The sequence below is a fragment of the Sodiomyces alcalophilus genome (assembly GCF_042370955.1).
Source record: "Sodiomyces alcalophilus JCM 7366 unplaced genomic scaffold ACRALscaffold_2, whole genome shotgun sequence".
NCBI classification, from domain to species: domain Eukaryota; kingdom Fungi; phylum Ascomycota; class Sordariomycetes; order Glomerellales; family Plectosphaerellaceae; genus Sodiomyces; species Sodiomyces alcalophilus.
The window spans coordinates 2,804,713-2,815,663 of record NW_027263533.1 but is presented as its reverse complement, the minus strand read 5'-3'; the positions used below and the strand labels follow the sequence as shown (position 1 = coordinate 2,815,663).

General features: G+C 52.9%; 5 protein-coding genes across 5 annotated transcripts; 3 read left to right on the top strand and 2 right to left on the bottom strand.

The window, feature by feature from the left end:
- Positions 1-670: 670 nt before the first annotated feature.
- Positions 671-1,973, top strand: ACRALDRAFT_2100159 (uncharacterized protein; the record flags this gene model as incomplete). Its single annotated transcript, XM_071023001.1, has 3 exons — positions 671-1,003; positions 1,090-1,325; positions 1,412-1,973. Coding segments are annotated over 3 exons (1,131 nt in total), but the record flags the coding sequence as incomplete, so codon positions are not given.
- Positions 1,974-2,427: 454 nt separating this feature from the next.
- Positions 2,428-3,024, bottom strand: ACRALDRAFT_2072907 (mitochondrial 54S ribosomal protein mL58; the record flags this gene model as incomplete). The annotated part of the gene is made up of 1 exon (XM_071022207.1): positions 2,428-3,024. A coding segment is annotated over one exon (597 nt), but the record flags the coding sequence as incomplete, so codon positions are not given.
- A 1,465-nt stretch (positions 3,025-4,489) lies between these two features.
- On the top strand, positions 4,490-6,528 carry ACRALDRAFT_1061358 (uncharacterized protein). Its single transcript, XM_071016414.1, has one exon. It carries the CDS (start codon positions 4,653-4,655, stop codon positions 5,832-5,834), a length of 1,182 nt encoding a protein of 393 aa, XP_070877151.1. The 5' UTR covers positions 4,490-4,652; the 3' UTR covers positions 5,835-6,528.
- A 350-nt stretch (positions 6,529-6,878) lies between these two features.
- ACRALDRAFT_207330 (uncharacterized protein) lies at positions 6,879-7,527 on the bottom strand (the record flags this gene model as incomplete). Its single annotated transcript, XM_071022221.1, has 5 exons — positions 6,879-7,017; positions 7,089-7,181; positions 7,251-7,273; positions 7,317-7,395; positions 7,492-7,527. Coding segments are annotated over 5 exons (370 nt in total), but the record flags the coding sequence as incomplete, so codon positions are not given.
- A 36-nt stretch (positions 7,528-7,563) lies between these two features.
- ACRALDRAFT_207329 (uncharacterized protein) lies at positions 7,564-8,247 on the top strand (the record flags this gene model as incomplete). The annotated part of the gene is made up of 5 exons (XM_071022220.1): positions 7,564-7,616; positions 7,659-7,674; positions 7,773-7,893; positions 7,940-8,107; positions 8,231-8,247. 5 exons carry the CDS (start codon positions 7,564-7,566, stop codon positions 8,245-8,247), a joined length of 375 nt encoding a protein of 124 aa, XP_070877149.1.
- Positions 8,248-10,951: the final 2,704 nt, after the last annotated feature.

Genomic DNA, 10,951 nt, shown 5'->3' with positions numbered 1-10,951 from the left:
AAGACGTATTCGATTCTGCCGCCTACCTTGTTAGCTCATCACCGTCTTTGGTCGTACCTGGCGCATCACTCGTCCATATCCCGTGTCGATCCATCCTCTCTCTTGGTCCTTCGCTCCCGACACTCCATGTCTATCTCCCGCGACCTTCAACCGTCCATCGTCTCCGCCAACATCATCCTCTGTGCGGCTCAGAACTTCCAGTGCTTTCGTCCTCGCCATGGGCTCTGAGAGGATGACACCACAATTGATCATCTCATAACCCTTTGCTTCTTTCTTCCACCTTTCGCTGCCATCACCGGCTTCTCTCCAGCCCGATTGAATCGCTTGCTATTCTTACTCCGCTGCTAATCCCACTCTCTGGAAATACCCTTTCTGTTACTCGGTTACTGTGCTTCCTGTGGTCTGCCGATCGCGGAGGTTTCGCGACCAAGATGGTGGTCATTGTCGATTTGGAGGATGAAAAGGATGTTCAGGAAATCCACAAGCACAATGTCCATCTTCTTCCGCATGGCCTTGCGCCACCTCGCAAGCCAAACAACTACCACGACCCATCTCCGCCAATCGAGAGGTCTTTCTGTAGGAACACCGTAACCCGCGCATTTGGGCAATACCCGTAAGTTGCACCATTGGCCTTCTGTTCTTGTCAGTCGGAGTAATAACATGAGTAAATCACAGCATAGTCATGTCCATCGTACAGCATATCGATCTTAACACCCTCGACAGTCTCGCCCGCACGTCCTATCTCATCCACCAAAGCCTCATCCAATACCGATCCAACTTGCTGCGTGCGACCCTTCGCTGCGTTAACGACCATGTCCCCGTCAACCCGGACACTACGCTACAATACCGTGCCCGTGCTGGTAATTATTATTTCAACCAGAACTCGGCCATCCTACCCCGAAACAGTCTTCAAGGCGGGGGCGTCTCTTACAACGGCAAGAGTGGACAATGTGCTCGGGACTTGGTGGACGATTGTCGGAAATGCGAAGTTCCAGTCTGCAGGGTATGGCCCTTTCCGATCTACAACCAGCTTCTTCCTAGTGGGGGCGAGACCTAGCTAGAGATGACAAGACTAACGAAAACCCGCAGAACTGCATTATCAAGCGCCCGAGTCAAAGCACCTTGATCGACCGCCATAGAAGACTCTGCCAAACCTGTGCCGATGCGCCCCTACCGTCCTTGCTCAACCCACCAGCAGACCCGGATACCCCGCTCTCGTCCGACCTAATCCAGCGCGAGCTCTGTCAATGTGATCAGAAGGCTGGTGTCTGGCTTTGCCAGCCCTGTGGCCGGGGTATTCGTACCTCTGACTCCGATTACAGTCGGTTCGTGCCCTTTTTTGCTGTCGTCGCTCATTCATTCACATTGCCAGGGGGTTCACCTTCCGTTACTGACATTCACCACGAACCAGCATATGGCATTGGCGCAACCAGTACGGCGAAGTCCTGGGAGGGCTCGGCACCGGTATCGGCGACGGTGACCGCGGTGTCATCTGTGGGCGGGAAGGCGACTGTCTTGCGGCCAAGGAAGTTGAGCAAGAGACGGACTGCGATGCCGCAGATGCCCGCGAAAGCTCGCCCTCGAGTAAGGCGTCCTCTGAAAATGCTCCCTTCTGGCCAGCGACATCCCTCTACCTTCTCAGCGGCGGTGAGAGTGCCAACGGGCCCCATTCGCACCTGGGCGACCAACGGCGGACGCCGTCGCCCATGCAGCTCGGCCCTGGATACGAGCGACATGAGATTGTCGGCATCGGCGGTGTCGTGAAGAGGAAGCTGGTACGCGTGGTGCGCGTGGGCGCCTGCGTGCCCGAGTGGGAAGACGAGCGATCACGCTCGGGACTCTTGCGCCGGGAGCGGCTGGGCCAAATACGCAGCTTCTGCGGTTGGTGCTGCCGCGTTATCCCGGCCAAGTCGGACCATACGACGTCTGCCCGCCGCGCCGTGATACCAAAGAAACAGGATGGGCTACCTTGAGATTTTTCACTGGAGAACTCAAAAGCGTCCGACTGTTCAGGCGTATTTGGACGGGTCCAATCAAAGGAGGGTAATACATAACGGTGGTATACTACACGAGATTTACATCGATTTCCATATAATACACATTTAATATGTGGACACTTCCCCCGCCGTCTCTCAGCCCCTACCCCTCCTGTCTCTCCTGTCCTGTACAAACCCGCATAAAAGCTGAGGTATGCGCAACCATTCACCCCTTCAGTATTTCCCTGCATCCAGAGTATCGTACAGCCTGGAGTTTAGAGACATGTATTCTCTCGTGCAAGCCCCAGGATGGGTGGCGTATTAACAAAATGAGAAATGTGGAAAGATGGCGTGAGTCGGTTCGAATATCGAGCGCTCTCAAGTCCAGGATGAATCCCCTTCCGCGTATCGTCGAGTGCGAGTGCAGTCCCCAAGGGAAAACTCATGTCCCTCAGATCTCGCCCCGGAACAGCATCTCCTTCCGCTTAGTCCTCTCGGCACGGGCCTTGGTCCGGATGGCACCCCATCGCCTCTTGACTGCCTCGAGCTTGCGTTCTAGGTTCTCCTTGTGGTCACGCGGGGCGGGCGTGCAGATGGTGATGAACACCTCGGAGCAGTCAAACTTCTTCGCCAGGCGGTTGACGCTCCATCGGACGGGGTCCTCGGCGCGCAGGCGGCGGATCTCGGCCACGTCTTCCCGCGTCAGGTGGTAGCGCGGGTTGTTGCGGGAGGGCAGGTCCAGGGCTGGAGGGAGGTCGGCTTCTCCGGCCTTGGTCGTCGCCGGGGTGGAGGAAGAGGAAGAAGAGGCGGGAGGCGCGGCCCCCGGAGCGGCATGGGGCGAGGCGAAGAGGGCGGCGAGGTCGGCGTGTTTCCGGCGGGGATCAGACTTGGGGAGGAATTTCTGCGGTGTGTGGTGGACGGAGGGTTCGGCAGCCGGAGGGTTGAAGACGATGGTGGAGGGGCTGCCGGCTGGAGTGGCGGCGAAGGCTGGGTGTGGCGCGATGTTGAGGGCGCGCTTGGTGCGGGAGAAGGTCTGGTGGGAGCGGCGGGTGACAGTCGTGCCGTGGGCTGAGAGGTTGGCGACGAGGGATGCAGCTGGGCGGGCGAGGGCGCGGGCTTCCATTTTGCCTTTTGCTCTTGTTTTACCTGTCAAGTTTTGTTGTTCCTTTTTCCCCTTTGATGATCACGGTCTTGGCCTCTCCCCTGGAAACCGAACTCGCGTGATCGATCCCACTTCTCGGGCCCGTCAATTGTGCCTGGGGCGAGGGTTGCTGGAAGTTAAAAATCGCTCTGGCAGATTGGTAGCCTGGCGAGACGTGTAATGAATGTGTTCCGTCGACGTAGTCACGCAGCGGTCGTCGATTCGGAGTTGATTTGCGTCTCGTGAGCTTGTGAAAAGTCCAGCAATCGTCCGTCCTGGAAGTTTTTCCTATCGGCCAGCCCCGTTTGGTTATGTAAGCTATCACGTGATGTGTATGACCCGGGACGCGGCGGGAGCTCTTTTGTCACCCGTCTTTTCCATCGAATGGTCGCAGATGCTACGGAGTACTTCGTATGCTCTGAATAGCAATCCCCAGCACACTATACTTCGTAACTCGACGAGATACAGAAGGCGTCTCTGGAGTGATTCACTCGCCTGTCGCATAACCCCGTTTTCGTCTTCTTCCAAGCCTCCATAAAGGCGTAGCCTCTTTGAGATGCTGAGATCAATAGCGAACCCAATGCTACCTCGGTCATGTCACAGCTCAGCTCGTTTTAATCCCGACTCCGCCACAGTCCTTTCCCTAGACCGTCAGTTGGGCTTCTAGGGTCCACGAATAGGCCTCACACGGCACGAGCATGTACGGATAGTTTTGCATCAGCTGGATAAGCAATGCACGACAGCCTCCAGTTTCTGACTGAGGTTTCCCTGTTTAAGGGAGATGCGGGTAAAGTGGGTGTGATCAGTTGGGCAGGTATACTCGTAACTCTATAACCAATATTTGACTTCATTGCTTGGTGACGAGATGTCAAGCCACCATACCAGGGAAAGCATCTGACACCTCGACACAGGGCCTGTCCACCACGTGACGAGAAAGCGTCATTTGTTGGTTGACCCGACCCCTTGCCGGGCCAGGCTGCCAGGTGATTTCCTCGGTCAAGGATGCACTGTGTACGAATAGATCTGCATCATATCGCATCCCAGCAAGGCCTTGAATGGATTATTAGGAGCTCTTACCTTGGAAACGTACGAAGAAATAATCATTACATTGACACGCAGTATCAAGGTATAGATGGCACGGGAACGGGGAGCCGCGACAACCCCACTTTCGTATACGAAGTACCGACTCGCGAGAGAGAGCAGCCTGGAACATAGCCTTTTGTAGCTGACAGGAGCTAAGGAGAAAGTACGTACTGGTACTTCACAATTACATGTTACATGAACCCGTTCATTGGACTGGGCCCTTGGTTTGGTTCGAGATGGGGAGCTACGGTTCTCCAACAGGTTCTTCAACCTTGATTCGAAAACCCCCCAAAAAACCTGTCCCTTCTCCTTCCTCCCTCTTTCCTCCCTGCCCTCCCTGCCCTCCCTCCTCCCTACGTCACCGCGTGTCGGCGTTCCAGTTGGTATAGAAAACGACACCTCCTGGGAACAGTCCTTCGTCTGTCCCAAGACTAACGCGTCTTGTAGCAGACATGCCACAGTCATCAGGGAAATCCCTCCAACAGGAGAAGAAACTTGCCGTTCCGTCCCTGGCGGAGGGATCCAGCAGTGGCGGCGATATCACACCGCGGGCTTCAGGCCGCCCTGATACAGACACGAACCACGAAGTTTCCAGGGAGAAAAGACGCTCGTTATTTGGGTTTGGAAAGAAAAAGGAAGAGTCCGCCACCTCCATAATTGCTGGGACACCTTCGACAACAACCAACTCAAATCCTGCTGCCGCATCCGCAACTACAACCTCACCCACACCCGTTGCCTCCATCGCCGCTCCGCAAGACGACGCTTCCAATATGCCGCCGCGGCCAGCGCTAACAACAACAACCTCGAAGCCGACCACCTCACCGGCTCTCTCCGATCAACCCATCATACACCCTTCGTCTCCCAGCCGCGGCTACTCCGGCTCGCCTAGATTGTCCTCTCCCGCTGGTTCTCAAATCTTCGAGCGAGATGTCGATACAGTGTCCCTGAAACCACAGTCTCCGGCCATCCCGTCGCATATCCAGGCGGAAAACCATATTCCGGCCGTCCTCGACGCCTCCTCCGAGGCCATCACAGACGACCACCTCGACCCTGATAGCGTCGAGATTGTAACCCTCGCCCAGCACATGTCCGCAGCCGCCAGCGTTGCTGGTGGTCACACGAACGGCAGCGTGTCATACGACCCAATGGCCGCCTCATGGACTGAGGAACTGGGACCGCTCGCCGACCGTGAGCAAGACAACGTTTCCACATATGGCTCCGTCGACAATGCCGATGTTCGTCGGTTGAGCTTCATCTCCTTTGCCGACGTCGTGCAGGCCGAACAAGCGGAACAGGCCAATTCGCCCGGCGCGTCCCGCGAATCCATGCATATCCCAGGCCTCACCTCGTTCTCAATGAACCGGTCTCCCTCGCCTATCCGCTCCCCCGTCTCCTCTCAGGGCGGACCTGGCACGTCGCCACCTACTAGCCACCCGGGTTCCATCAAGGGGCTCGAACTGTCGCCCGGCCGCAAGCCCATGGGAGGCACCGGGAGTCCCATTTCGTCCTACCACATCAATAATGGCGAACTGAACATTGAAACCATGACGCAGGCGCTGCGGCGGACGGGAAGCAAAGACTTTAACAATTTACGCAGCTTGCCCATTAGTCCAATCGAGGGCCCTGCTCGCTAGGTTCGCAGAGTCTTGGTGGCTCGTGATGGCAAAATTCTGGTTTCGTGATTTTTGCCTTGTACCCACTTCGGACGGGGCAAACAATCGCGGACGGTTGGCGGGAGTGTGATGATTCGAATAACTCAGGATACCAGCGGCGAAGGTCATTTTGATTCTTTCAGGTTTTTTTTACGACTCTTCTTCGTTACTACGTCGCTGTCAACCGTAGTATTTGCTTTTCCCCTTTTTTATTATACTCTTCCTCCCTCTGGCCGGAAAGATACTAGCCATCTTCCTTCGTCGCCTCTGCTATGGAATACACTACTCTACATGGACGACAGGGTGGATGGGCCCCGGAGAGAGGAGTATCGGGTCACGGATAAGGAATCAGTGGGAGGATACATGCTTTTGGGACTGTTTGGAGTTGGGCATGATGCAGTGCAGTGCGGTTGTGACTACTTTGTTCTCTTAAGCTTTTCGTTTCCTGACGTCAAAGCCGTTTGCTTGACGGGTTGATTGTATTCAGGTCAGCGCTAGGACGAGACACCTCGTCATTTTCGGAAACCAGAATTGAGATTCGACAGAGACCTGGTCCGCTCGATTGCGTGCAGCAGTAGTGGCGTAATTACCGAGTCAAAGACATGACCTGCAGTCAGTTCGAGATGTGTTCACCTCGAGTTCGAAAGCAATGGAGGTAGAAGGTAGAAGATCAGCGAGACTGGGGGGCCCTTGGGTACTCCCATCGTGTCTGATATCTTCAGCTGTGCGAAGTAGTTGCTGAAGCGCGCCAGAGACGTGTGTTGTGTGTATAACCCCGTTACGGGCTCAAGGACCAGATACGCACCACTGACAAGTTCCTGGACCACCAGTTATGGCCGGTGAGCCACCTCTCCGCCCTTGTCCTCCTCATTGTCCATCAGCCACTTTCTGTATGAGATGCTTGCTTTGCTGACTCGGATTTCTATTCCGTGCAACTGCTTCTTCGTGTGGCATAGGCAAGGCCGGGCTGCGTCAGCTGAGTGGAATACAATGTAATGGGTACAGGACCATTCGGTCGTTGGTTACGAGAGGGAAAGAAATATAGTTCCTTGGGAAGCCTGAGAGGTTGACGTCGGATGTTCCGGGTGTGCCAGGCGTTCAGTTCCAGCCCCGGAAGGCAGCCGATAAGGAGATCCGCACGGGACGGAACGATGCCGAAAGGGCACTGATAACAAATTTACCAAGTTGAGGGTTCCAGGTACTGATACAGTTATGCATCGGTGTTGTGCATATGACAATCTTTGTCCGTCGTTGTTCATTAGGCAGTGGCTGCTGAAACCCGGGGCAACCCGGCCATGTCGAGTCGCCGAGGGTGTCGTTGTGTTCCCACTAGCAGGCAGGGGACCCCGGGAGAGGAGTGGATATGCTGCTGGGCATGTCTCATTACCTAGCACCCACTTTCAGGTCTGGCTGAGTGGTCCCTGCAGTTGAGTCTGCGAAACTCTTATATTGATTATAACGTACTTAGTACATGGTGCAATCCATCACCGCCGAGCTGGATGGAGATGAGTGCGGAATGGTTCCGAGTGTTGTAATGTACGCACTGTAACCTGAGTTAACCAATTCCAAGAGTTGATTATCCGGGGATAAGATGGTCAATCTACTTGGCTAGGAGTTTAGAACCTAGCAGCTTTGCAACTAGGAATCCGGGAGGTTGGGGAGGGGTGAAGGCCATTGCAATGAACCCGAGATCGCCATACCGTTGTGTGCAATGTATGTATATATATGCATTGGCAGTCCAGGCCTCAATAAGCTCCATGGCTCGTAACATATAAATCAAACTATAGTATTACTTTCTGCTTCCAGTAAGCATGACTTGATGGTGAGAGGAGTTCCTGAATCGATATAATAAGAGACTGGATATTCCGACTGTACCACTTGGATATTCCGACTGTAGTTTCTATGGACCCACCTTTCTAGCCAATCAAATTTATTTTCTGGACCACGCACAAAGTAATCTACCACATCAATTCAACCCATCAAGATATCGTCAATCAACAACGTCAATCAACAACGTCAATCAACAACGTCAATCAACAACGTCAATCAACAACGTCAATCAACAACGTCAATCAACAACGCGATAGCGCTTCACGATCACGCAAAGGAAGGACTCGCGCCCATGAGCCCACCGAATAGGAGCTTAAAGAGCAACGGGCGGTGGCTCGGCAGGAGGAGGTGGCACAAGGCTCGTAACAACAACACCGATAACAACAACAATAACAACAACAACAGCAGCAGCAGCAGCAGCAGCAGTAGGTTAGATGCATAAATCGGAAAGTATAAGGAACTAGATTCTGTAGAGAGGCCTTAATTAGTGGTAAACAGCTACAAAATAGAACCATCGGTCTCAATCAACATCATCCGAATCATTATAGCCACTGCCTTCAATTAACCCAAGGGATCAAATTAATCCAACGTCAAAAGACTGTTCGGGCGATTAAAGGATTAACGATCGTACTTAGTATTCGTACACCCCAACCCCTGTTTAATTATGTGTGGTGTACTTACGGATCCAAATAAACCAATAGCATCACGGCAATGAGCGGATAGAGTACAAGTAGATACATCAAAGGCAAGGTGTTTTCTATGTAAAAGCAGGGTTTTAGATATACCAAACCAGGGGGACTAAGTACCCTGTTAGTCCACTTTGTAGCTCCTTAACAACATAACATAATATCGTCCTTACCCTCGTTTGCCCTTGTCCTTGTTCTCTTTTCAAGACAGCTCGGGGGTCGGATAGCTATTTGGCTAGTATTTTTGCTGTTCGAACCTGGTGTTGACTGGCGATTAGAATTGGATCTAGGATATTGATATACGAATACGTTATACGTTATGTATACGTTGTATTTTTGTAGGTGCTGTTAGTGAAGGTACGTTCGATGAGCCTTTTTGAATTTCCTAAAAGGGTAAACCGCGACAGTACCTTAAACACAATAAAACAGGGGTTATATGGTAGGTACATATATATATGGTATTCCGAAAGAGGAAAAAGGTGGGTCTATATCAGAACTACAGTCGGAATATCCAAGTGGTACAGTCGGAATATCCAGTCTCTATAATAAGCGGGTGTCTATGAACCATGTACACTGTGCACTGTAGGGGTAGTGTACAAAGTACATTGTAGATACAACGCAGACCTTGCCGAAAAAGCCGACAGACATGGCTACTGAATACGTTGTACGGACTTGGACTGTTCATGGATCTTTTGGCTCGCTTGTCGATGTCGTTGTACGGAATTTATGCCTTCTAGCAATATTCTGGCTCATTGTGCCGGCGCAGCCAAGGCGTTGTGGGCATTACCTAGACCGTAGGGCGTAGGCACTGTCCATCAAACTGTATTCGTACATTGTACCTACTCACACTGTCAGTCATCGACCGGCGGGCAAGACTCCGTTCCTGTTGGTGATTGGCTCGTTGAAAATTAGATAATCAACGTCCGAGCTCTCGGTAATGCCCGTCGCCCCAGACACTGGTTTCGATCCCCATCCGTCCGTCACCCATCTGGTCCCTCTTTCCGTATCCAGATGCAGTTTGGAGCTGGATCCATTTCATCACCCCACCTTATCTTCCAGGATCGTCTCTGCTGTCCTCTGTCCTCATCCACTCGCTCATCCACTCGCTCACCCACATTCCTGCGGCTGCAGTGTCCGTTAAGAATTATTGTTTCTTTCTTTTTGTTTTTTTTTTTTCTTCTCGAAATCGTTCCATTGGCTCGTTTTTCGTCCCTCTTCATCTCCATATGTCCAGCATCCTGGGGACCAAGCAGGGACCAGAAACTGAATCAATCATCAGGAACTGAATCAGAATCAAAGAAACAAAATCATCAGCCACAGGAAATAGAACACGAAAATTCACAGTGCTACGCCTACGCCTGCTACCTATCAATTCCAATTGCAAAGGCAACGGCAACCTCGTCTCGATTACCTCACCACAGAGGTCCGAGTAACGGGAGAGCAACGCCGCCCGGTTTTGGGGTGGTCCTGGGACTCACGATTTCACCAGATCCACACAATTCAGACAGGGATTGCCCCTGCCCCCGCCGGTTGGTCTCTTTCCTTTCCTTTTCCTTTTTTCTCCCGGCCCCGGCCTTTTATCTCATCTTTGTTCACACACAGAATCCCCCCCATCCATTTTCGGGAGGGGAATTCGAGAAAACAAGACCAGGAGCCAGCACAGCAGGACAGTGACCACGCAGGACAGGGCGTCGGGCTTTCCTCGTCCCGTCCGTCCTCGTTGCCTTGTCCCACTTATAACGTACGCTACTGCAACCAACCCCCATGCTATCTATACCCACAACTCACACCCATGCCACATCCTTCATTATTTTCTTGCCCAAGCCATGGTATTCCGACTTCCCTCTTGTACTCTTTCCCTCTCGTCATACCCTAAACCGCTATACAAACATTGCTTCACTTTTCTTTCCCTTTTCCTCCTCTTCCCCCACATCCGTCTCTTCGTCGATGCGTGAAGAAAGTCCTCATATCTAACATATCTGTACGGCGCCGACTTCTTGCAGAGTCTATCTGTCTATCTGCCTGGAGAGCAAACCCCGGCCGCCATCCGCCTTCCTCGCCGAGTTCCGAAGCGGGGACTTGAGACCAACCTCCGCCCACCCATCATCAACCTACCTTGACCGTGAACATCACTTCCCACACCCCAATTACGCTGGGCACTGCTTTGCGGTTCACTGGGTTTCTTCCGCAACCTTCGTTCGGCTATGCCAAGTGGTTGGCGATCCGGTTCGGAGGTAGCAACAATCTCAGAGTAGCACCAGTCTCGAACGACAAGCTGGCATATATTCGTCACTGAACAGGACCGAGGGGCCACTGACGCGGGTGCTGGAGCGCCGAGTGGTCGTAGGCCATACAAACTCACTCTTGTCTCTTCCGGGCCCATCACAGCATTACGAGACAGGAAGAAAGTACAACGTACTCTCACCTGCATACCACCCGAGCGCTTCGACAAGCGAGTAGCAGCCATACCAACGCATTGCCCATTACACATAACGCTGGTGTATGCATCCAGACAATGGGATGATCCAGCCGTTGCTGCTCCTGTCCCCTGCTTTCCCTTGTCCGCCGAGAACCATCCGCTGT